General features: G+C 22.4%; 9 protein-coding genes across 9 annotated transcripts; 7 read left to right on the top strand and 2 right to left on the bottom strand. All coding sequences in view use genetic code 6, as the record gives it.

Moving 5' to 3' along the window:
- Positions 1–373: 373 nt before the first annotated feature.
- On the top strand, positions 374–2,602 carry TTHERM_00294800 (nucleotidyl transferase; the record flags this gene model as incomplete). The annotated part of the gene is made up of 7 exons (XM_001013112.2): positions 374–467; positions 580–730; positions 794–871; positions 1,049–1,221; positions 1,285–1,450; positions 1,513–1,650; positions 1,705–2,602. 7 exons carry the CDS (start codon positions 374–376, stop codon positions 2,600–2,602), a joined length of 1,698 nt encoding a protein of 565 aa, XP_001013112.2.
- A 477-nt stretch (positions 2,603–3,079) lies between these two features.
- TTHERM_00294810 (SMC family, carboxy-terminal domain protein) lies at positions 3,080–7,543 on the top strand (the record flags this gene model as incomplete). Its single annotated transcript, XM_001013113.2, has 11 exons — positions 3,080–3,206; positions 3,267–3,325; positions 3,388–3,492; positions 3,587–3,863; positions 3,918–4,035; positions 4,094–4,486; positions 4,547–4,812; positions 4,863–5,135; positions 5,195–6,802; positions 6,855–7,185; positions 7,234–7,543. The coding sequence occupies 11 exons, from the start codon at positions 3,080–3,082 to the stop codon at positions 7,541–7,543; spliced, it is 3,867 nt and encodes a 1,288-aa protein (XP_001013113.2).
- Positions 7,544–7,721: 178 nt separating this feature from the next.
- TTHERM_000294809 (SMC family, carboxy-terminal domain protein) lies at positions 7,722–10,967 on the top strand (the record flags this gene model as incomplete). The annotated part of the gene is made up of 6 exons (XM_012796907.1): positions 7,722–7,869; positions 7,990–8,158; positions 8,204–8,365; positions 8,786–9,074; positions 9,126–10,360; positions 10,484–10,967. The coding sequence occupies 6 exons, from the start codon at positions 7,722–7,724 to the stop codon at positions 10,965–10,967; spliced, it is 2,487 nt and encodes an 828-aa protein (XP_012652361.1).
- Positions 10,968–11,812: 845 nt separating this feature from the next.
- TTHERM_00294820 (hypothetical protein) lies at positions 11,813–12,994 on the bottom strand (the record flags this gene model as incomplete). The annotated part of the gene is made up of 1 exon (XM_001013114.3): positions 11,813–12,994. One exon carries the CDS (start codon positions 12,992–12,994, stop codon positions 11,813–11,815), a length of 1,182 nt encoding a protein of 393 aa, XP_001013114.1.
- A 427-nt stretch (positions 12,995–13,421) lies between these two features.
- TTHERM_00294830 (ribosomal RNA large subunit methyltransferase) lies at positions 13,422–14,369 on the top strand (the record flags this gene model as incomplete). The annotated part of the gene is made up of 1 exon (XM_001013115.2): positions 13,422–14,369. One exon carries the CDS (start codon positions 13,422–13,424, stop codon positions 14,367–14,369), a length of 948 nt encoding a protein of 315 aa, XP_001013115.2.
- A 265-nt stretch (positions 14,370–14,634) lies between these two features.
- On the bottom strand, positions 14,635–16,083 carry TTHERM_000294829 (transmembrane protein, putative; the record flags this gene model as incomplete). Its single annotated transcript, XM_012796906.1, has 9 exons — positions 14,635–14,703; positions 14,760–14,873; positions 14,934–15,048; positions 15,104–15,189; positions 15,240–15,347; positions 15,408–15,514; positions 15,574–15,760; positions 15,813–15,902; positions 15,961–16,083. The coding sequence occupies 9 exons, from the start codon at positions 16,081–16,083 to the stop codon at positions 14,635–14,637; spliced, it is 999 nt and encodes a 332-aa protein (XP_012652360.1).
- Positions 16,084–16,539: 456 nt separating this feature from the next.
- On the top strand, positions 16,540–17,652 carry TTHERM_00294840 (spermidine synthase; the record flags this gene model as incomplete). The annotated part of the gene is made up of 1 exon (XM_001013116.1): positions 16,540–17,652. One exon carries the CDS (start codon positions 16,540–16,542, stop codon positions 17,650–17,652), a length of 1,113 nt encoding a protein of 370 aa, XP_001013116.1.
- Positions 17,653–17,977: 325 nt separating this feature from the next.
- TTHERM_00294850 (hypothetical protein) lies at positions 17,978–20,412 on the top strand (the record flags this gene model as incomplete). Its single annotated transcript, XM_001013117.3, has 5 exons — positions 17,978–18,263; positions 18,343–19,273; positions 19,320–19,619; positions 19,676–19,934; positions 20,038–20,412. The coding sequence occupies exons 1-5, from the start codon at positions 18,182–18,184 to the stop codon at positions 20,410–20,412; spliced, it is 1,947 nt and encodes a 648-aa protein (XP_001013117.2). The 5' UTR covers positions 17,978–18,181.
- Positions 20,413–22,367: 1,955 nt separating this feature from the next.
- TTHERM_00294860 (amine-terminal domain cyclin) lies at positions 22,368–23,958 on the top strand (the record flags this gene model as incomplete). The annotated part of the gene is made up of 2 exons (XM_001013118.3): positions 22,368–22,960; positions 23,730–23,958. 2 exons carry the CDS (start codon positions 22,368–22,370, stop codon positions 23,956–23,958), a joined length of 822 nt encoding a protein of 273 aa, XP_001013118.2.
- Between the last annotated feature and the right edge of the window lie 2,304 nt (positions 23,959–26,262).

Here is a 26,262-nt window from a genome sequence, read left to right as displayed (position 1 = left end):
ATTTTATCACATTTTTATGAAAAATTTAGTTAAAAAAAATTAATATTTTAATAAGATGTTTGCTAAAAAAATAAAACTTTATGAATTTAAACATATCAAAAATCTTAAGATTTGATTTATTTATTATCAATAGAAGAATCTAAAAGATTTTTAGTAAAAATAAATAATAAAATAATCATAGAAATCAATCAAAAAGGATAAAATTCATAGAATTAATTAATTTGTTTTGTTAGTTGCTTTTGATTTTTTTAATATTTTTGAATTTGTGTTTTTTGTTTCAATAAGTAGGACTATAATCATTAATTAAAATATAAGATAGTTAATAATTTTTCTAACTTTAGCCAACTTTAATTAAACCAAATATATAGTATAAATGGGAATAAAAGGAGTAGTTTTAATAGGAGGACCTTATAAAAGTAATTAGTTAGCACCCTTTACTAGCAGTTAGCCCGCTCCATTATTTCCAAGTAATTTTAGAAAAAATATTTGTGATGATTAATGATTATTATATTTGAATTAAGCAATGTTTGTAATATTATAATTGTAAACAGTTTTACTCATATAACTCTTATAAATAAGTTGCAGGAGTAGAATTGATATATCACCATATTTTTGCATTGTCTTAACTTAAATCGATCACACATATTTACCTGATTGGACTGTATACCTAAAATTAAATTTAGTAGTTTATCTTAAAATGCAGAGCAGAATACAAAAATATATCATTTGAGTAATAATTAATATTTTAATGCAAGTTGAGAATAAAATAATAATTTTTATATCTATTATATAGATATCTTTATGAAGAAGAAGAAAAAGGTACAGCAGGCAGTCTTTATTAATTTAAAAACAATTTATTTTGCAAAGAAACGTAAAATTTTATTTAATTATTTAGGTTAAATACTAATTTATCTGCTCTTAAAGTTTATATTAATGCCTACCATACAAATAATTTTATAATTTAATTAAAATTTATTTTTTTAGAGCGAAAAAAATTTATTAAATTAAAAGAATATGTATGTTTTTTAACTTACAAATTTTAAAAAAGAGAAAGTGTCATTCTAATAAATGGAGATATTGCACATAATATAAACCTTTAAGATTTCGTTGATTTTCATAAATCCCTGAAAAACTCTGCATGCACAATCGGAGCTAAACAAAAAGAAGAGCATGAAGACCTATAAAAATATGGCTGTATTATTAAAAATGAATAAACTAAATGTAATTTATTTAATCAAACATATTTAAATTTATAAACATTGTTTTTTTTATTTATTATATTAGAGCTTGTTCATTATGTAGAAAAACCAGATAATTATGTCTCTGAGTTTCTTATAAATACTGGAATTTATATACTTTCCCCTCTTTTTAGTTAGATATTAGATTATTCTAAGTAAATTAGAAATAGCTCTCTTTTATAAATGTATCCTGAGCATCTCTTATAAAAGCTGTATATCAAAACAAATTATTCTAATTTAAGTAATTAATCATGAAATATAATTAATTAATTAGACACTCTCCTTTATAAAACAATAAGTGGCTTAGCTTAGAAAGTGATGTAATTTCAACTAATATTACAAGTGGATAAATATATGTCTATGAAATTCCTTAGCAAAAGAACTTCTTTTGGACACAAGTTAAATCTCCTATGTAATTTAATTAGAAATTTAGAATATCTAATATATCAATTATTTCTATTTTTAGAGATGTACTTAGGGCTTAAAAGTTTTTATTAAATACATTGAACGTAAACTGCTAAATTTGGAATAAAAGTTATCATTAAAACTGGGAACATAGATAAGAAAGTGTCTTAATTGATACTTTATCATCAATAGATTAATCTGCTGATATAGGCCCTAATGTAGTTATATGTACAGGAGTTACAATCGGAAAAGGTGTTAGAATAAAAAACTCTATTATTTTAGAGGGTTCAATCATAAAAGTAATTATCTAAAATTTTAATATATTCTAAAGATTTAAATATTATAGGATCACAGTTTTATAAGCGACAGTATTATAGGATGGCATAGTGAATTAGGGTATTGGAGCAGAGTAGAAGGCACTCCTGATGAAAAAGTTACTATATTAGGATGTGGTGTTAAGGTAGGTAATGAAGTTTCAATAAGAAACTGTGTTGTTTTAAAATAATAGTATTTATCTAGAAATTATAATGATTAATATATTATTTGCTGAAAAAACTATTAATGAATGTGCTAAGAATAAATAATAAGGATTTAAATAGATTCCATTGAACAATTTTTTTTTGATAAAAACAAGAGAAAATAGAAATTAATTGTACATAATCTTAATAAAATATATCTTAACCTATTTAAATAATAATAAAATGCAATAAAACTTACTATAATTTATATCATATTAATATTTACAGTAATTAATTAATTAAATTTAAATTAATTTTCTAAATTTTGAATTCATCAAATACAAAAGAAAACTTTTGTTACTTTTATATGAAATTCACTTTTTTTTGTATTATTTTTGTAAGATGTTAATTTAAAGTAATAATAATAAAAATATTAAATTAAAAAAATTAATTGTATCCTATACAATAATAACCCACTAAAAATTATATTTTTAGTTTTGAGTGGTTAAAGAATTATTTTTATGGTTTAAATAAAAAAAAATGTATTTCTCATTCAATTCTCAAGATTTTGAAAATGGCTAGGATTTATAAAAATTATTTAACAAATCAAATATTAAAACTTTATGCAGGTTTTAGTGAAATCCTTTTAAATATTATTAAAACATTTACATATTGTGGATATTATTATTTATTATTATTACTATTAAAGTTTTAAACACAAAGCATATTTTAGAATCAGAAATTAGCTTAACTAATTATTAGAATTTTAATAATTAGCATGAGGTTTTGTAAAATTGTTGTATTCAAGATAAGATTTAGCGGCAAATTATTATAAAAATTTGAATTTTTAATATAAAAAAAGAAATAATATTTCAAACAATAAGTTAATAATTAAAAGATACTCACTATTAATTTATATTATAATTAATTATTAAATACTGCGCAAAATAAACAAATTACTATCTTTTGTAAAAATAAATGAGCATTAAATCAATATCTATAGAAAAATTTAAAAGTTACTCTAACTGCAAGATAGAAGGACTCTCTGACAATATAAATATTCTGTATGGCAAGAATGGTTCTGGAAAATCTAATTTGTTGGCTGGTACATAAAAAATATTACTTAGAAATTTAGCTTTTAATATATTTTTTTTGCTAAAATTAGCTTTATCATTTATAAGTTCTGATTAGTACGATAGAGCTGATCGAGCATAATTAATGAAAGTAATATATATTTTCATAAATAAATTCTAAATTAAGAACTAACCTATTTTTATTTTATATAGAATTATAAAGAAGGTGATCCTAAGGTCGAAATAGAGTTAGATAATTTAGTTAAAATAGATAAAAAAGATATGGAAGATGAGCCAAAAGCACAAAAAGTTATTCCTGTACTCTTTTTTATGAGTTTTATTAATTTAATTATTTTGTATTATTGTTCAAATTGATGAAAAATGTTAATTTTTATTTAATATTCTTATTTAGACCAGCGGTGATAGTGTTTTATTAAGTAGAACTTTAGAGTAAAGGGAGAATGTTTATAGGGTAGATGATAGAGTTGTTAATTTAAATTAGTTTAATAATATTTTTGAGTGCTTTGGTCTTTCAAGAAAGAATCCTTTTACAATAGTTGCATAAAATAGAATTTAAGAAATATCAAACATGAGTGATTCAGAAATCTATAAGTTGTTACAGCAAGTAGCTGGAATAGAAGCTTTTATGAATAAATAAGAAAAAGCAGAAGAGCTTTTCGAAAAAGCTTGTAATTTTTTATTTTAATACTAAATAATAATATGAAGGAAATATAATTTTAAAGAGAGAGAAAAGGAAGGCATAGATTAATCCTTACAAGAAATAGAAGATAAAATAAGCTAGTTAAGTGGTGAGAAAGAATAGTATGCACAAAATTAAGAATAGGAAATTATTATATAAAGGTATAAAAAACATTATTGCCTTTGAAAATATAAATATGTTTTTTTAATATTTTATTAGCTTGTAATCTATCTATTATGATAAATTGAAAGAAGAGCTTTAAAAGAAGAAATTAGAATGCAACAAAGAAATCAATAATCAAAAATTGTAAGAAGAGAAGTAAAAGCTTCAGGATTTATAAAATTAGAAAGAAGCTAAAAATGAAGAACTATTAAGATTTAAAGAAAAATTGCAAAGATTAACAGTTATAGAAGAGCAAGTAAAATCAGATTAAATGAATCTTTAAAACAAAGTCAACAGTCTTGAGTAGAATATCTAAAAATTAAAATCAATAAAAACTAACAAAGATGAAAAAGAAATTGAAGCAAGATTAAAAGAAGTTAATATTTAATGCACTAAATTATAAAAAGATCTTGATGAAGTCATTGATAAAATAACAAATGAAAAAGATGGGTAAATAAATCATTTTAATATGAATAAAAAAATTTTTATTGATGTTTAATTTTGATAAAGGATTGACACCAAGCAGTAAGAATATGAGCAATTAGTCTTAAGAGAAAAGTTTAAAACTTAGTAAGAAAAGCAAAGCTATTTTAATCAGAGAATCCAAGACATTAAACAAAGTATTAGTGAAAAATCATAAACTTAACAGAATCTTAAAGAGAAAGTGAAAAAATCTGAATAAAGACTAAACTTAGTTAATTAAGAAATTGAAAAATTGTAAAATCAAATAAATAGTTTTTAAACTGAATCCAATAAGGCACAAAAAACTATAAATGGTAATTAATTAATTAAAATATTTAAATTATTTTTATTAACTTAAAATTAGATAAAAAGAATTAAATCTAAAAATTGAGACAAGAGTAGCTTGAAAAGAGAAAGACAATTAATGATAAAAAAATAGAGTTGGAAGATTTAAACAACTAAATAAAAAAGAGAGTTGATGATATACAAAAGTAGTTGAAATCAGGATTAATCCAAGCAATTGAGCAAATCGAGGAATCAATATAAAAAGAAGGTATTTAGGGATATAAAGGACTGCTTATAGATCATCTTTAATTTAATTCTGCACTTACTTATGCATATGATATTGCTCAAAAAGGTATTTCACATTTTTTATTTTTCTTGCAAATATTTATTTTTTTATAAACTTATTGCTAGGAAAATTATTTTCTTTGATAGTCGATAATCAAAATACTGCCTCTTTAATAATTGATATTGTTAAGAAATTGAAGATTAAAACATCAAATTTAAATATTATTCCCCTAGATTGGGTTGAAGATGATATTGATGATGAAAAAGAAAACTAAATTGCAGGATTCGGATTTTAAAAGCTATTTGATACTAGGTATGTTAAGGCAAAAGGAGATCATGCAGATGATATAAAAAGGTTAGCTAAGAATATTTTTGAAAAATATGGTGTAATTAAAGAGTATGAACATGCCCTAGAGGTAGCATCTTAATTTAAAGTAAACTGCATTACAGAGAAGAGATAAATTGTTTATAGTGGAGGTTTTATTTCTCATGTTGGTTTTTGTACTGTGGCTAAAGTAGATAAAATAACACTTTACAATGAATACAAAAGCTTTAAAGCTAAGAAAGATGCTATTGCTAAAGAAATAGAGCAACTAGAGAAGTCTATGAATGATATTTAATTGTAATAAAATGATATAAATTCAAATGTAAGCAAAGAATAAGCTAGCTTAGCAAAATAGAGTAACACTATATTTATGAATCGTTAACTAATTAAATCATCTGAAGTAGAGAAAAAAGTATTGACTGATGAGTTAAACGAAACAAATTAACTCCTATAGTCTTTTTCTTAATAACTTAAAGATTTAGAATAAGAGAAAATAGGTTTAGAAAATACTAGCAAATCCTCTAAATTTGAACCCTTGAATTAAGAGGACAAGTAAAAAATGTATAAACTATAAGAAGAAATTAAGTCTAAAACTACTGTTTTGTAAAAATCTCTGAAAGAAAAGTAAAATGTAGAAAAAGAGTATAACAAGTATAGAAATGAAGAATAATAGCTAACTAATCATTTATCCCAATTATCAGAAGGTGGTGGTATGAAAGATGGTGAAGTCTTATTTTAAAGCATTGATCAAAGAATAAGTTCTTCAGAGTAAGACCTCAAACATCAAGAAAGTATTCTCAAAGCTTAAAAAGCAATTGTGGAAAAAGCTACACAAAGTAAGAAAACACTCGAAGAATAAATAAAAAAGATTGAGGGAGAAAGCTAAGATAAGCTGAAAGAGCAAATTCAAAGCTAGTAAGAACTTTGCAATAATTTAGAATAATAAATCAGTGCTTTACTTCTCCGTAAACAACAATATATTTCAAAAGAGTACGAAATAGATTAAAAAAAGGAATTACTAGTAGTAAGCCCTGATTTTATCCAAAAAAATTCTCATCTTTCTAAAGATAATTTAAAAGATAAGCTGAATAGAATTACTTAATAAACAACCATTAAGAAATACACAGCAAAAGATAAAATTCTATTTGAAAAATTAAAAGATTTGGACGAGAAATATGAAGAATACAAATCCAAATACACTGAATTAACAAAAAATGAAGAATAAGCCAAAAATCTAATTGATTAATTTAAATCAAAATGTGAATAAACTATTAAAATGGCATTTTCTAAGTTTGAGCATTATATGAAAAATTATTTCAAATAAATATCTTCTGCAGGTACAATAGACGTTAAACTTATGCATAATCATGAAATCAGTATATCAGTTGCTTTTAAATAAACTACAAATGGTATTTTTAAAGCATCAAAAAAAAGTATTTAACAAAATATTTATTATATTAGAAACAAAAAAGACAAATAGAAAAGAGCTAAGTGGAGGAGAAAAGAGTTGTCTTGCTATTCTTATTTTAATGGCTCTATAGAGATGTGATCCAGCTCCATACTATATATTTGATGAATTTGATGCAGCATTAGACGCTGGTTATATTAGACCTATTGCAAAGATGTAAGTTAATTTTTAATTAAGTATTAAATTAATAACACATACTTATTTATTTATTTACTATTACGCAAAAGAATATCTGAAAATAGCTAAAAGTCTTAATTTTTAATTGTTTCACACAAGTTTGAATTTTTATAAGCTTTACAACAAGAAAATTGTAAGTGCTTCTAGGTAAATATTGAATTTCAATTACTCTATTAAAATTAATTTAAATAATAGATATCACTAAAAGACAAAATAAGCGAGATAGAAGAGAAGACTTTATCAGCTGCAATAAATTTTGTTAAAAATGGTTGAAAATGTGTTAAAAAGATAAATAGTTTTTCCAAAAATTAGTCTCCATATAATTAATTATAAATTAAAATATTTTTCCATATATTTATTAACTGTATGTAATTTTAATCTAAATCATCAAATAGAGCATTCATTTTTTTTTTTAGCTTACAAAATTTGTGGCTTATAATTCAATCTTATTTATTTAATTAATTTTAATTAAGAAGCTGCTTAATTTTCTTGTGTTTATTTATGATTGATACTAGTTTTCTTATTATCTTCTTAATTAAGTATGCTTGCATTGGTTTTTAGCAAATAAATAACCTGATTTATTTAAAATTAATTGATCATAATTTTTTACTCTTTTAATCCATAAAAGAATCAATAGATTATAATATAATTTATATTTATTTCAAAAATTAATTAAAAAGAAAATGATTGTCTTAAGTGCAATTAAGAGTATCGATATATTTGGGAGACCAATATGTCTAAATTACAAATCACGTGATTATTTTAGGTCTTACTTTGGAGGATTCACTACACTTGCTCTTATAGCCTTCTTAATATATTATTCAAGAAATGGTATGATAAGAAAAAATTATAAATTGTATTTTTCATTTTTTTCAATTAGTGTTTAATTTTAACTTAATATTTAATTCATTCTTTCATTATTTTTTTTCATTTATATATTAATAATTTTAGGTTTAGAAAATGTATTACAGAGATAAAGTGTAAATTATAATCTAGTAACTTCTAAATCAGATAATCCAGATTTAATTTAACTAAGTTCAAACTAATTCATGTTTGCTATCAGGATTCAACAAACTAACTTCTTGAAAAACCCTTTTCTTAATTTAACAGTTCTTTAAACGTACTTTTTTATATAAATAATTTCTTAAGTTATTTGTTTTAAAAGTAATTAAACAATAGATTCTCAAGGAAATAGCACTAGAACTCATTCTATAATCAGGATGGTACCATGTACTTTAGAGCATTGGCAAAACTTTCTTGATCCTGAAGATGGTGATTTTCAAACTATTTTAAATAGATACAGCATAAATGATGCTTTATGTCCATCGTAAAAAATATATAAATATTTTTCATTTGAATTAAAACACTGAAATTTTAATAAAATCACATAAATACTTAAGTATTTTTATAATCTTACTTTGATAAGTCTTTCTTCTAACTGGCTTCTACTGTTTTGAAAGCATAAGCAGCGTTACAATGATTTACTAACTTATTTGTGTTTATTACTCTTAAATTATTCAAAAATAAGATTTTTTTAAAAAAGAAATCTCAGCAGTTTATTTATTTAATTAAATAATTTCCCACCTTAAATTATTAGCTATTAAAAATTGATTGATGAAATATTACTTAATTAGTTTGAAGGAATTTGCTATTAATTCAGGCTAAATTTATTTTTACTTTAATTTTAAATTAATTCTTGAAACAATTTTTCTTTATTTTACCATTTTTATTATTTTAAAAAATAAAGTATTGAAGACAGTAAGCTAATCTATGTCTAAGGAACCTATTTTAATGTAAATTTTAACTATTTAAGGATTGCGTTTACTACCTGTACAAGCAACATTACAAATTGCAAAACAGATGCGTAACTGTAAGCTTAAATTAATTCGGCTGGGTAAATAAGGGCCTAGATTTTCTTTCCCTCAGTTACAATTAATCCAAGCTAAGAGAAGTATTATAAAAAATCAATCGATGATAGCTATTAATATACTTTTATTCCTAATACCAATGTTGTAACTTCTGATATTTTTGTTTAAGTAACAAGTTTAAAAATGAACTAATTAATTATAATCTTATTCAATTTAAAGAAAAGCTTTATACAGACTGATGAATCTCTTATCAGCTCCTCTAGTGAAAGTAGTAAGAGATTAGATATATTCACAAACATAGAGAATAGGTTCAATCTTTAGTATTAATAAGGAAAAAAGAATGGAGATTAAGCAGTTTTCTACTTAAGAAGAAGTCTAATTACTTACAATTATGATAGATCTTTTAAAAGCCTTTAGTCCTTTCTTTCAGAACTGGGAGGTATTGCTTAAGTCTTTATATCAGCTCTTAGTATTTTTTTCTTCATGTTTTATGGTACACTCTTTAAAGTTTAACTCATAAATGAACTATATGACATAGATCTGAAGAGTAAATAATACATAAAAAGTGATAAATAGTTAGTTTCAAATAACGAAACAGATGGGTAAAACAAAATACCCTTGTCTAGCCAGAAAAAAAATAATATTAATAACCAAGAGATTCGATCTTCTTTTAAAAAATAACATACGAATATATTTAATTTTGAGGATGAGAATTAAATTGCATAGACAACTGAAAAACGTCATCAAAATGATGCAAATTAAAATTAATCACCTGATATTATTATACAATAGCACAAAAACTCAATAAAATATAATAATTAAATATAATCTGATTAAGAAACAATTGAACATCAGCTTTTTAGCAGTAGAAAAACTTTAGAATCTACAGAAAAAACTAATTTACTTTGGGTAAAATTTAACAATATGTTAAATTAATACCAAAAAGTTAAATTATCTTTTAAGCTTTTTCTTCATTTGCTAACATGCAAAAAATACTTTAAAGACAATTTATTTCCACTATTTTCCAAATCTCTTGTTCACATAAACGAAGATCTAGACATTTCAACTATTTTGTATAAACTCTAAGAGATAGAAAAGCTAAAAACTATTTTATTAGATGAAAATTAAAGAAATCTATTTTCCTTTTTCCCAAAACCTCTAATTAAGCTAAATGAGCCTCTGTAAAGAAAGTAATCATATCATGGCTCGCCAAAATAAGTTCTGAGTTTATGGAAATCTAAAATTTAAGAAGATCTCAAATAATCCTAAAAAATCAATGAAACTCCAGCCAATAAGTTGAGAAAAAGGTCAACAATAGTAAAAAAAGAAGAAATAAATTAATAGCATTTATTTACTGCTCCAAAACACTTTACAGAGTTAGAAAGCTTCCGTTTGTTATATTAGGCTTATTTATAAATAATTTTATGCTAGGAGCCTGCATCTTAAAATTTAAAGTAATTAAATAGATTAAATAAACTAATTATTCAATTTTAAAATTCCTTTCATCTATAATATTTTATTTAAATTCTACTTTGAATTTTTTGACCCGTTTTAAAATTAATTTTTAATTTAAAAAGAATTAATGAGAGATTAATTGCTTCTCTAGGATAAGACCTTCTGGATATATTTAAAATATAAAATGAGGAAAACCAATCTAAGTTTCAATCTATTTTAAAATCTCCGTCAAAATCTCCCAATTTTAGATAAATGTAAAGAAAGCTGTTTAGAAATTTTTCTTCTAAAATAACTGATTCAATATCTATACCTGACGATGAATATGATATAAATGAATAGAAAGAAATAAAAATAGTAGATACTAATTACAACAATGAAAATAAATATTCAGAATAATTTAATGCGACAAATTAAAACAATTTTATAACAAATTTTTATTCTGATCAAAACAATAAAACAGAAGCAATATTTTCAAACTAAGATACTTAATAAAACCTAAATTAAAATAATGAACATAAAGGAAAAAGCAAATAAATATTTTAACTTAAGGATATTTATGCATTCAAAAATAAAAGTAATAGTAAGAATACTGAGCAAGAGCAATGAAAGAAACAAAATAATTAAGAATATTGTTTTGGATTTAATTATTTATATAATTATAATATTTTATGTTCACATTTTATTATTTATTTTGTTAGAAAATTTAGACTATTATTTTTAATTAATAAATTAAGTTTAAATTATTTTTAAAATGATAATTTTCTTAATAACATATATATATAATTATTGTTAAAAATATTTAATGAAAGAAACTCTAACTACTTATTTATATAATAATATTAACCATAGTATTTTTTAATACAATTGAGAGCATCTAATTTGATTTTAATAAATATTTGTTAAAAATTTTGGTCATTTTTATTAAAATTATATGACCTCAAAAGTGCTAATGGAAAACTAAATACAGTATTTTGTTTATTAACACCTTGATAATTAATTTATAAAAAATAAATTAATTGATAATTTTTAAATTAAAAGAGTTAATTAGCATTACAAATATTTCTTTCAAATAAAATATAGTTTTAAAAAATTAAGAAAGGAAAAATTGATTTCTAAAATAAGCGAACTCAATAAAAGACTTTACATTATTTGTTTCCTTTTTTAAAATGTTTGTAAAGCGTAATTATATGTATGCATAAAATTTGTTGACCTTAAAAAAAATAAAATAGCCTTTTTCTTATAAAAATAAAGCAAAATAAATTATTTTAGTGTTCGTATATAAAAAAAATATATTTAAAAATAAATAAATAAATAAATGGAATTTGAATAAATTAATTTAGAAATTAATTAAGTAAATACAAGAAATATATTTTGATTTATGATTAATTAAACAAAATTTTCAATATAATAAATATATAAAATTTATATTTTATTTTTATTGGCATATATATTCATTAAAATTCATTCATTTATTTTTAAATTTTGATATTTTCTAAAATAGTTTCTCTATATTTTTTCATATCTTCTCTCAGTTAATCTATATATTTAATTCTCTCAGGTTTCTCGTTTAGTATGAAATTATCATTATTGTTTATAATCTAACTAAATATTTAGATCTCAGACTCAAGTTTTTAAAAGTTTTTTTAAAGCTTATCTTCTTATTTATAATCTTCTTCATAGAATGTATTGAAGGCCTCTTCTATTTTTTATCTCTATTCCTTTTCTTAACTTACATATTCATTGATTTATTTTTTTTTTTGCTTTAAATTATTTTCATTATCCATGTATAAACATATTTAATATAATAAATTAGATAATTTTTCATCACATTTTTCTAATTAAAATGTGAATGAAATTTTATTTTCTTTATATTTTTCAATATTTTGATCATGATTTAGATTTCTGTTAATATCATATGCTAAATTAAATAAACAATAACTTTTACCTTCAATTTTATTATTTTTTAATATAATATTTTCTTTAGCTAGTAATTCCAAATCCTCACGAAAATATTTTACTATCTCTTAAAATTACTTTTCATATTTTTATATAACAAAATTTTTCATAAAAGTCAAAATTTCTAGTTTTTTGTCTGTTCTATGAGAAATTTATGGCCTAACCAATTTTTTAACATCATCTTATAAATTTATTCCTCTCTCTGAAGAATCTTCAAATGAAATTAATCCTGGAAATATCAAAAAGCTATAAATATTTTTATATTTAAGTTTTATAATTTTATTGAAATTATATGAGCATATATATTATTCTTGTTAAAAAAAGAAAATCATTTGCTGTAAAAGTGAGTTATATTGTTTTATTTGGTCTTCTTCACTTTGCTGGAAGTAATCTATTACCTCGTAAAAGTTTAAATCTATAATATGTCTCACAAGCTTATCAGAAACTTCTATTTTTGAAAATAAATAGGGATATTATTTTTAAACTTCTTCAGATTATTTCAATGCTAAAAACTCTCTCTTTAGGGTTTCAAATGCAACGATGCCAAATGAACCTTATTTGCTTGTATTTTCATGAATATGGTATTCAATAGTAATTTGCTGTTAGCTTTATTAGTAATATACTTTTAAAAACCACATCTCAAAAATAAGTGTGCATCCTGTTTGTGAATTATTCATTTCAATATTGCTTTTTATAATCTTTTAATTATTTTTTCTTTGTTTATTAATTATTTTTCAATTAAATTAATTATTAATTTTAAAAGATATTTTTCAGCAAAATTGAAATAAATAAAAATAAATTATCATATTCTAATTGCCATCAAAGCTCATTTTTTATCAACTAACATCAGATAGGAAAAATATTCTGATTGAAATTATTTAAGTTTGAAAAAAAAAAATTCATATCTTAATTTAATTATAAAAAATTATTTTTTTAAATTGTTTTATCAAATAATAATTTTTTTTAGTCCAATACATTTTTAATAAAAAATATTTGTGTTTGTTGCTGTTTAAAATCAAACAGCTATTGATTATACTTGAATGAAACAGAACATTCTTTTGAAAAAACATAGAAAAAATCATTTAATATTTAAAGCTTTAGAAAATGAAGAAGAATCTGAAAGGTTTAGTAGGTTATTTAGCCCCTTAAAACTATGAAATGAATCTATAAAAAGAGCTATAATATAAAAAAATTAAAATAGAAAAATAGCATGGAAGACTTTTTATTGCAGAAAGTAGTCAGGATGAGAATATTAAAGTTTATTGGTAGTAGAACATTTGGCAAGATTTGTTTGAGTTAAAAATAGACTCTATAAAATAGTGTGCTTCTTAGCTGAAGTAATAATCAAATTGGTGGTATCATTACTCTCCAATATTAAGATTAAGATGCAAATTAATCTAGGATCATCTTCCTCATATAAAAACTGAAGAGTTCATTTTTCCAATATAAAGAAATATGAATTCATTAGGGGGATTTACTCTTCTAGAAAAAAATCTAGCTTTATACAGCCCTTTAACAAGTAGCAAATTTGCTAATGGAGAGATTCATTTTTAAGAAGATAAAGTTAATCCTCCCAACAGAGCCTATCTAAAACTTTGGGAGGTATTTACTATTATAAATAAATACCCTCAAAATAACTAATTTGTGATTGAATTAGGATCCTCTCCTGGAGGTTGGACTTGGGTAATTTAATAATTTGGAGCTAAAATCCTATCATGCGATAAATCTTTGTTAGATCCCAAACTGTTAAAATATGATAAATTGCAATTTATATAACAGGATGCGTTTAAAATTCTACCTGATAACTTTAAAGAAGAAATAGACTGGCTATTGAGCGATCTAATTTGTTATCCAACAAAATTGCTTTAATACATAAAAATATGGATAAGTAGTAATAAAGTAAATAACATGGTTTGTACTATAAAATTTTAAGGAGATATTGATTTTGAAATAATAGAAGAATTTGCCTCAATACCAAATTCTTAGATTTTTCATCTTACATATAATAAAAATGAGCTAACTTTTGTTTGGTAAAAAAACAAACAAAATTGATTTATTTTTTAATAAACAAATAAAAATATATTTAAATGATTATTTTATTATTTATGAACAAATTTACAATTCATAAAACTTTTCAACAAACTTTTGCATAATTTTTCAATATTTAAAAAAGATTTATAATATTTATGAATCGTCCTAATTTAGATAATAACTTGAGCTAATAAGTGAAATAAAATTAATTATTTGTAAATAATAGATTGATTTCATACACTCACATATATTTAATTTGTATGATATTTTTTTGCCTATAAATCGCTCAGATATCGTATATATCATCATATTCGTCTCTTGTTAGTTCAATTACTGCTTGGCACATATCTGCTAGCTTTTATTGAAATTAATTTTACTTTTAAATAAATAATAAAATTGTTTAATTTTTACTTTGAATTAAGATTCGTTGCTAGTTTTTTATAAAAGCAGATCCAAGCACTAATTTGCTTACTTACTTAAATTTTTATGACTGATTAGTATATTGTAAACAGATGAAATAATGTCCTAATTTCAATTAAAAACCAATTAATTAGAAAAAAAATGAAGAAAGAAAAAAAAAATCACTTATATAGCAGGAGGTGTAATTCTAACAATAAATATTTAAGCTTGATTTATCTTAAAATTCTAAATTTAGGTATCTAGCTTCAGGTCAGATACACTAAGAGGCACTCCAGTTATACTAAATATGATTATTTTTATTAATATTAGTTTATAATATATTCTAAGTAATTTACACAAAAATCATTCTTAAGTATGTTGGTATCACATAAGAGAAATAGTAATTTAAATCTTAACAGAATATTCTGATTAGAATTTCACACTTTTTAATAATTTTAATACTTATAATATAATAGTTAATCATTTTTTTACAAGAATTAAGTGTTGGTGAGGATTGATTGCTGTAATTTCATTATATTATATTTCTTTTAGCTGTTACTATTATTCACTTGTTTCTTATAAAGTTTTTTAATATTTTTCCTAAATATTTTATTTTTTAATAGATTATATTTAATAGTGATTCTTATAAATTTTATTTACATGAAATGAAGTTAATTCTTTAAATGAGTTTAAGTCTTAAGCCTGATTTAACTTTTTAGCATTTTCTATCTCAAAGTTATAAATTTTTATTAGAAGACCTGCCACCACTTGTATTAAATTTAAAATTAAAATAATTAATATGCAATTTTTTAAAATGTTTGTTTACAATTGATATCTATCTTTTAACCATCTTAACTCTTTTCCTTCATACTAAACTCTTCATAGTATTTTATTATATAAATCGACATTAAAATTGGAATCAAACTCTTTACAAACAGCTGCATAAAAACTCTTTTTTTGTTATCATACGCAATCAGTATTAAATCAAAAGTAAAACCTACCCATATTTAATTCTATATGCATTTAAATATGAATAAATAATATATTTAATTGAAATATTCTCACCTAAAGGATGAATTAATTTTGAAAAATATTAAAAAGCTAAGATGAGATAGCCTCGTCTTTAAAAGCTTCTTCACTTTAATCAATATTTTGCTAAATATTTTTATATTTCAAAACATTTTCAAAATAAATTATACTAAAATAAATATACACTTAAGGATTTGAAGAAATTTGGAGAGTTTTTCTCAAGTATTTCATCTATTTTTTACTAAGATTGTTGCTATTAAACAGATTTTATAAAATTAGCTACTACTGATTTAACTTGATTATTCATTTTTATGTAATTTATATCTAATAAATAATGTAATTATTTCAAATCATATTACTGAAATATCTAAAATGCATATATTTAAAATATCTTTTTTAATTAAAATAAGAATCTATGATCTATCAATTTGATTAATAAAATCGAAATAACAAAAATTGAATGTATGTAATGTTATATAATATTTCTTATTATTATTATTATTATACCATTTATATCAAAAAATTTTAACATCAAAATATCTTATAAAATAATAATAATATTTTTTGCGTATTATAAAGAATAAATTATTTATTTACTGTAAACATTTTTAAACAAATACATTAAGTTATTTCTATACTATAAACTGGTAGTACGAAATTATGCAAATAGGCATCAATTTTTTTGTTTTTTTAAAGGAGTTAATTATGATTTGATATAGTGTAATATTTAATAAAAAATATACTTTTGATCAAACTTATAAAAATGAATTGTTAACTATTTAATAGATAGAAATTAGGTAATTCGATATTTTTAGACTTTAAAGATATAGAAAATTTGGAATCAAGCAACTTAGAAATGCTTCTTCGTATTTTTGAAAAAATTATTTTAACCTTATTTTAAGAAGAAATCCTCCGTCCTAAGATAATTTAATCAGATCATGGCAAAAATTTTGCATATTTACTTTCAAATGGAGTTTGCATTATGATATATACCTGGGAATAATAAAAAAATTTAGCAATAAGTTATTACGATCCTACAACTAAATCTGATTAAAATGCTAAGCTATTAGAAGAAGCTGCTTGTGAGTGGCTTGGCTGGCAAAACTGTACATCAAATATTTCATTAACTAGAGGTGAAAAATGTAAACTAATATGTAATGAAAGTGAAAATAAGAGTGAAATCTTGTTTAACTCTAAATTAATTTATAGGGAAATGACACCTTATTAAGAGCTCAGGGTTTATGATACTTTATAAATGGGCAGAATATTATTATTAGATGATATGGTACAAATTACTTAAGAGGTAGAAGATAATTATACTATTGATATGGTAGCAGGAGTAGTTAATAAAAATCAAAACAAAATATATGACCATATTTTGATTATTGGTGGTGGCGACATGCTTATTGCTAACTATTTGCTTGAGAAGTTTAGCGATGTTGTATAAAAAATTACAATTTGTGAAATTGATCAACGAGTAATTGAGGTTGTTAAAACTTACTTCTTTGACTCTAATTTAGTAAATGAAAGTATTGAAAAAGGTAAATTAAATATTGTGTATTAAGATGGATCTTTGTATGCCAAAGAGTTAGCAGACCAAGGAAAATAAGTTGACGGTGTTATTATAGATTGCACTGATTTTCTTCCAGAAGGTGGAGTATCTAGCTCATTATTTACAGAAGAATTTTACATAAATATAACAAAATGTTTAAAAAATGGGTGTTTCTTTTCTTAACAACTTTCTTACAATGAAATGATTCCAGTATCCAAGGCAAAATGGGATAAGTTAGGTTTAACAAATTACAATATTATTTTAAGTAAGACTCCTGAATATGGAGAAAATTTACCTATCGCTTATGTTTAAAAAACATAGTGATGGAAGGATATCAATAATTAATTAATTAATTTCATTTATAAAAATATAATCAAATAGATATCTATAAAATGTTTTATTTAATGTTTTTCTTGTTATCACATCATATTTTTAATTTAAATTGTAATATTATAGCTTTTAAATGAAAGTAAGCAAAGAAATAATAATACTAATATGAATCCATCCAAATTGTATATGTTTATATTTTTAAAGAGTATCTATCCGATTGCTATGTTTAGTGAGCAAAGGAATTATGTCTTTTGAAAATTTGCATAGTGTGAAGATAATTAATTGAATTGAAAGATTTTTTGCTGTTTATATTCGTTAGAGTTTGAAAAATCAAAACAATAATAAAATTAACAAAAAAGCATACAAAACAAAGCAAAAACTAAAAATTTTTCTTAATAAAGAAAAAATACCAATCTTTTTATCAATCAATTCATCCTATCTACCTTAAGATAATAATAGAAATTCTCTTGATATATATATCTATATTAAAGATTAAAGAGTATTAAAACATTTGTCAAATTACATGTAAGTCAGTAAGCAAAAATCCACTCTAGATAACTCATTTACTTCATAGGTCTCCTAGCAATCTTCGTAATAAACTCAAAGTAATTTATTGCATAATAATAAAAATGATATTTCTAATTTTCTAAAATTTATTTAATTTTATTTTAAATTTTATCAAAGGGAGGCCACCTCTTACTTCTTTGAAATTCAATGAAATAAACACTACGCCTTAAAAAGAATTAATAAATTTAGATAAAAATGAAAAGAAAAGTGACTTGAAATAACAAAAAAATTAATAGTAAAACTCTAATCCTTAAACATTTAGCAGCAACAAGAAGCCTTAAAAAAAATAAATAATTGAAACGGATTTGGTCATACAAGAATTTGAGAAGCTTAAGCTCAAGACTTTATAAAAAATTTAAAAGAATTAAATCACTCAAGTAGGAACAGATCCTAGGGCTTTGAGAGATCAAATTTATGAATAAATATTCCTATTAGTATCAGAAAATTTAAAGTAAAGTAAGATTATAGACTCAAAAAAATTAGGTTACGATTGTAGCTGCCAAAAAGATTAAAATAATAGTATCAATGATATATCTCTTTCTATTAGTAACTTTTCATCTGTAGCTAATGTTCCTGATCATTTGTAGATAAGTTAAATTTTTGAAGACTCAAATAAAGAATAACAATATTAATAAGAGATTAGCAAGCTTTAAGAAGAAAATAGCTTACTGTTTAGACAAAAGGAATTAGAATTTATTCTTTCTTAGAATATGATTTAGTAAATGAAAAAGTAAGCTGTTACATCTAGCCTCGACTATCAATTATAACTTCAACAGCAAGATATTTTGATGAAAAAAATTACCTAATAAATATCACAAAGCAACAGCCAATCATATTCTCAGTATATTGATGATATTTTTGATAAGAATGTTCCAGTAAACACCAATAACTATTTTTAGTAAAAAAAATAATCTAACAATGATAATTTAGAATGCTAAAAAGAAGAAAAATCTATTTCTTAATAGAATAAAAATGTTTCTTCACAACTATAGCAATAAAACTAAAAAGCAAGTAGATCTTCTTCATAAAATGGCAGTCCAAATTCAAAGTAGAATTATTTTATTTTTGGCTTTATTTAAAATTTTTTTAAAAAGCATTTAAGTAAAGTAATAAATTGATGGCAATCATTTGGAACAAATTATCGAATAGCATGAAATAGAAATAAATAAATTTGTGTAAGAAATAAGAGAGGGCTTGAGTGAATTGCTAAATATTAATTTCACTAGGAATGCTGAGTTTGATTTTAAATGTAGTATCCAAGAGCTGCTAAATAAGTAAGATTATTAAGAAAAGCTGCAATAACAGCAATAAATCGCTTGGAGACAGCTAAAAAGTGTATTCTAAAAATAATAAATTGATACTACATTTTCAACTTGGGACACAAGAAAATCGTGGTAAATAAATAAATAAAATTCATTTTGATAAAGTAAAATATTAATTTTAAAATAAGTGATTCGAGTCAGATTGAGGGAAGTATGTGTAGAGATAAGATCTAGACTTAACAGAAATTGTATGAAAATTAAAACTATTTATAGTCATAAGACCAGTAGTAGAAAAGTTTGGAAAGTGAAGTTTAAATTAGATTAAATGATATATATCATAAAGAAAATGCTTTGAAAAGAAGATTAGCTCTATTGAAAAAGAAAGAGCTTTGTCTAAGCTAAAACCAAAAAAAACTATAAACAAGGCTATCACAATTTTAATAAGAGGTAAATAATTAATGAAAATTACTATAATAATCTTTTTATGTAGAAAAATAAAATTATTAAACAAATAAATGCATTTTACGTGAATGATCTTTTAATAATTTAGAGTAAATTACTAGAAGAGAAATAAAAGATTCAAATGAATAATGAATAATAATTAAATCAACTGTGGTAAGATTTCTTTAAAGAAGCAGAAAGAATATTTTAACAAATATACTAACCATCTAACGAGAACAATACAACACAATAAGCAATTATAAGTATATAAAAAGTCTAAAATATGGTCTAAGGATACATCAGCAAAACGAATAAAGACAAGCAAATATTAGAAAAGGAAAGAGATATGGTAAAATAAATAAGAAGAGATTTAGAAGCGAAAGAAAAAGAGCTTTAATTAGAGAAACTGGAATTTGATTTGCTATCCTAAAAGGGTAATCAATATAATGATATTTAAAGTAAGTATTCTTCTATATAATAATGAATGAATGATATGAGAGCAAATTTATAATTTAGTTCAATTAATTAATTAATAAAATAAATGAATAACTCACAAACTAACTAACCCCACCTTTAAATATGTTTGTTCTAATAAATAAAGTAAAATGTAGAATATATTTATTTTTCTATTTGTATAAAACTTACTCGGTATTCCCCTTAAATTAAAAATATTCTTTATTTATGTTTAAAATTTTAAAATAGATTAAATTTTTAAAGACTTCTTCATTAGCATCTTAAATTGTCTACCAAAGTATGTTATGTGTTTTTTCTTAAATAAAATAAAGCTTATATTAAAGTCATTCTATTTCATTATTTAAATACATAAATAAATATTTTTTTCTCTTCAAAAATATTAAAGTAGATCAATTTTCTTTATGTTTTTATAACTATAATTAATACATTAAAATCAATGTAAAAAAATAGCAAACACATAACTTAAACAAAGTTAAAATATTTTTTCCTATTTTTATATATTTTAATGTTTTTATCTTCACCTGTTTATTGGCAGAGATTTTAATGTATTAAGGTAAATGTGCTGTCATAACACTATTTATAGATTTCTATATTATCGAGAGAATTTTTATTTTGACATTATCAGAAGAAGAATTAGTATATCTTTAACAAATAATAGATAATTTCAAATTCAAAGAAATGCTTTTAGACTTATAAAATTTTTAGTAGTTTTTTTTTAAAAAGTAAGTTAAGATTTAATTAGGAATCAAATGCAATTTAGATCTTAAAAATATGTCTTAATTATATTTTGGTTTTACTTTATCAACTTTTGTATGGAGATTTATATAAATACTTGAAAAACAGGAATAAAAATATCAAAGACGAAAATAAATCAAATAAAATATTGAACTGTTTTAAATTTAGTCACTAATTTATGTATGAATGGATGGATGTATTTCAGCTATATAACAAAATAGCTAAGTAAAATATATCAACTAGACTCTATTTATTAATTTAACTTTATCATATTTAATAAAATTTATTTTAAGTCTATCAAATATTCCTCTAGTATTTTTCAACTTTTAAAAAAAATATTTTTGCAAATAATTCCATCAGTAAATACTTAAAAAATATATTTACATAGAATTAATTAAATTTAATTTATTAAAACTGCTTTGCGATTTTTATTTCTTCACTATGAGGTTAGACTGAAGGAAATATTAGTGTTTCCATTTTAAATTATTTACATTCAAATTAACTTGATACAATTTTTATTCAAATTATAATGGTAAAATATTTGTTATTGTAACTCGAATATCATCTCTTGAATCAAAAGTTTTTTTTGTGAGAAATTATTATAATATCTTAAAATGAAAGTATGAGTGAATATATATGTTTATAAAATAGATACCTATTTACTAAAAATATAAGGCTAACTAAAGTAACTAGACTATCATTTTGTTTAAATAAATAATATCTGTTAAGCTTAAGCTAAAATAGCTATATAAAGGGGAATTAAAGAAATAAAAAAATTAATCAAAATAGACCACTTAATCTATTTGCTGATTTTTTGTTTTATCTAATAGGTGCTATAGAGCGAAGGTAAAGAGTCGAAAAAAAATTAACAATATTCTGAAAAAAAAAAAAAAGATAACACTTCAAGTAAAAAATTTTTTTTTCCTCTCTTTATTTGAAAAATAATCAATCACAAAACCTAAATTTTATTATTAATTTTTAAAAGGAAATCTTCCAAAATACAAAATCCTCAAACAAAAAGCAAACTATCCTTGCTAAATTTTTACCATCTCTTTTATTCATTCAAAAAGAATTTAAAAGTCTCCAAGACTGAGAAAAATCATCACAAACAACATAGTTGCGCACTTCTTTTATCTAAATCCAAAGCGCAAGCCTCCTTGATAAAACAAACATTCAACTTCATTACTTATCCACTTTAAAATTTAAATCTGATAATTAAAATTACAAAAAATGACTGATCTATATCATGGAAATTCACCTGAACACTTTTTGAGTACTTGTGGAAGCGACAATTTTGATTCTATTGTAGCTAACTCAATCTCAGATAAAAACTGCACCCTTAAAGCCAAGCAAATGTCATAGAGCTCTTTGTCATCTGTCTCAACTTCATCATCTTCCTTATCACAATCTTCAATTATTGCTTAAAAGCCTTTAAACGCTGCTAAATATTAGCAAATTATTGAACAATTTGACAAGCTAGAGAACAGCAATAAATCTAAATCAAGTTCTAAAAGCTCTATTTCATCTTCTTAAATTTCTTAAAAGAAGATTAATGTTATTAAATTGACTGATTGGGTAGTCAACGACCTTTGGAAGGATGCCTTTGAGCTCTACTAATTGTAGAATGAAGACGCTGAATACCTTGAGAATTGCTCCTTTTATTTAGAAGAAAACAAGCGCATTAAAATCTCATTTGCTTCTTATGTTAAAAGACTTAAAGAACTAACTGAATGTTCTGATAATTGTTTCATTCTTGCCTTGTTACTCTTCGATAGACTAAACAAGAAGAAGAAATTAAACTATAGTCGCATCAATGTTCACAAGTAATTTATTATTTTAATAAAATTTCATTTTAGTTTTTAAAATTTTACACATCTATGCTTTTCCATTTATTTTTATTGAGGATAAATTTCATACGATCTGATTAGAACTAATAAAATATTCTTCCTGGTTGATTTTTGCTACTGAAGCTCATTCAAGCTAAATAGAAATTTTAAGAGATGAAAAAAATATTAAATTCTGGACTTTAAAATTAAATGAATTTCGAATGAGAAGGAGTGGAAGAGAGAATAAATAAACTCGTGACTGAGCAAGGAAGGAATGAGGAGAAATAGGCGAAATTAACTGCACACTCGAAAAAGAAATTTTCTGTTAATTGAGAGGAGTTATTAATTGATTGATTAGTTAGTTAGTTAGTTAGTTATAGAACTTAAAGTAAGTAGATGTTTCAAAAAAAATCAAAGAGAGTGCATCTGCAAATTTTTGAAAAACCCCCCTTACTAAAAAAATGGATACTTTTATAATTTCCACTCAATTAATCAATATTTCTCCGCTAAAAAATAAAAACGTATGATTGATTGATTATTCTTATATAAAAGAGAGCTATCTCTCACTCTATTTTTCGCTACATCCTTCTATTCCAATATCAAAAACTTATAAAAATAAATAGATTATCCCTCTGTATTTAACCTAAAAAATTAATTATAGAGCCATTAACTTCACAATAAAAGCATAGATAACAAATATACAAATAAACAAACAATTCTATTTTTCTTAACCATTAAATTAATCAATTTCTTATTATTAATATAGACTTATGGCCATATGCCTTTGGTTGAGTGTCAAGTTCTATGAAGACATCAATTTCACTGATGCTTACTATGCACAAAAGATTGCTGGTATTCCTCTTGAGGAGCTCATTTCTCTTTAATTCGAACTTCTCGAGCTTTTGAATTATAGATTATTCATTTCACCTCAAAGATTCAACCACTTCATGAAGCTCATCAACTCTCTCATTCAATCTGGAGCTGTTAATGCTTGAATATCTTCTCTCAACAACTTTATCCTTTCTATTGTTATTTATGCTCAATTCCAAGAAATTCAAAGCACCTATATATAACTTAATATGGAAATTAATAGCAATAATTACAATGTCTTAATCTTAATGGTCTAAGTAAAGAAATGAATAATTTTAAGAAGAAAAAAGGTATCACATCACATTCAGTCAGTCAGTATGTTATCTTGCAGATAAATCAACCAAATTTGAGTTAATTTTTTAAGCGTTTCAACGTATTGTTTCTTTAATTAGTTTCATCGCTTAGTAATATCATCAGTGTGATTTTATTTATTAACTTTTTCAATAATACTGGGTCTTACTTAGAATTGTTAATAAATCACTCTGATCGATTATTATGGTTAGCTTGTTTTCATGTTGGTAAATGTTTTTTACGTTTTGAAAACAATTAAAGAAAAATTAACTCACTTAATCACTCACACACAATTCACTCACTCACTCACTCACTCTTGCCATTTCAAATTGAAGAACATCATTTTTCTTAAAAATTGTCAAATTTTTGTTAATAAATATATTTAAACCTAACTAAATTGTTAATAAAACTCTTGTACATAGTTGAAAACTAGCCTTAATATTTTCACGCTTGAAAAAAGCTAAGCTTCTGTGAATAGTTAGTTCACTTATATGTTGCCTTGCAATTTAAATGTTTGAAACTTGTTTATAAATGTTTAAATTAAGCTAGTTAATTGTTATTAATAGTCCATTTATCTATAGTATTTTAATATTAAAACAAACTAGTTGATGCAAATTTCATTTACATTAACTAGCAGTTTTATCCAATCATGTAAATAAATTATTGAATGATCATCTATAAAATTACTAATATTTCAACAAAACCTTATCCCTCTTTGCAATCCCTTCCATCATTCTTTCAATAAAAATTAAATATTGAAGTTAAGGGCCTCAAAAATGTGCTGTTGAAATCATAGGTCTCAATAACAAACGAGTCTTGGAATGAAAGCATGCTAATAACACTAAGAAAAAAGAATAATGAAAAATAAATAATTTTAATCAAATACATTATTTAAAAACGAGAATAATTGATAATTTTTTAATATAAATTGTTAAATTGAGTTATAATTGAATAATATATAAAATAAATATATAAATTTAATTATTTAGTAATTGTATATATTCTTAGAAAATCCATCCATATCTATCTATATTTTACAATATTTAAATAAACAATAATTTATCTTTTATCTAAATAACTAAGAGTCATTCATTAATTACGTTTGCATGCTGTTTCCAAAGGCCTTTTAAGGAGTATTTATAGTCTTTATTAATCATTAAAATAAAATAAAAAATTAGCTACAATATTTCAAGTAAGATAGGTATTGATTGAGCTTTAATCTGATCTTATTGTTTGTTTTTTAAAAATTCAATTTTTTAATTGATCATCTAAAATAAATTTAGTTAGTAAAATGATAAAAATAATTTTCATTTTATTTTAAATTAAAACAGCCGTTTTATAAAATTCAAAATTAAGTAAGAACAGAATTTATCAGCCAATCATTTATAAAAAAATGATCAACTTTCGAATTTTTGAAAAAATATATCAAAAAAATTAATGTCTCTAAAAATTTTAAAATATAATGGAGTAATTAATTTTCCAACACAAATTAATTATTATTTCAAAAAGAAGTCTTTAAAAGATATTAAAAAAAAATAGATAAATTGATAAAAAACAAAATAATAAAATTTTCTTCATTTAACAAATTTTAAAATATAAAAAATAAAGAATATAAATAATTAAATCTATCTAGTAGATTCTACTATTATAAATAACAAATTTAAAAAAAAAAATTACAATAAAGTGCTACTTGTATTTCTTTAATTATCAAGTTATATTTTATTTTATTAATTAGAATTGACAAACCTTATTTTATAATTGAAAAAAAAACTAATTATTATTTCCTTATTTAACACACTAAAATAAATATTGAAAAAATTATTTTAATTTATAATAATAAAATTAAGATTAATATTCACAGATCTATTTTAGTAATAAATATCATCTTTTTTTAATTTTCTTATTCAGCTATTTTTATTTTTATGAAGAAAACTGATCAGCAAAGGTTTTTTGTTTCTAGGTTTTTAATTTCGAGTTATTTGATTTTATAATCTTAACATTAAGTTAGATTTTCAATTTAATTTATTATTCAATACAATTTTTAATAAGCAATTTATATCAAGAAATTTAAACATCAATATTTATTTTAAATTTTAATTATTGAAATTATTCATTTTTTATGTTTGAATTATAAATTG

This window comes from Tetrahymena thermophila (genome assembly GCF_000189635.1).
Source record: "Tetrahymena thermophila SB210 genomic scaffold scf_8254688, whole genome shotgun sequence".
In the NCBI taxonomy this organism is placed as follows: Eukaryota; Ciliophora; class Oligohymenophorea; order Hymenostomatida; family Tetrahymenidae; genus Tetrahymena; species Tetrahymena thermophila.
Note: the sequence above shows the minus strand (reverse complement) of the source record. Positions and strands in the feature narration are given on the sequence as shown.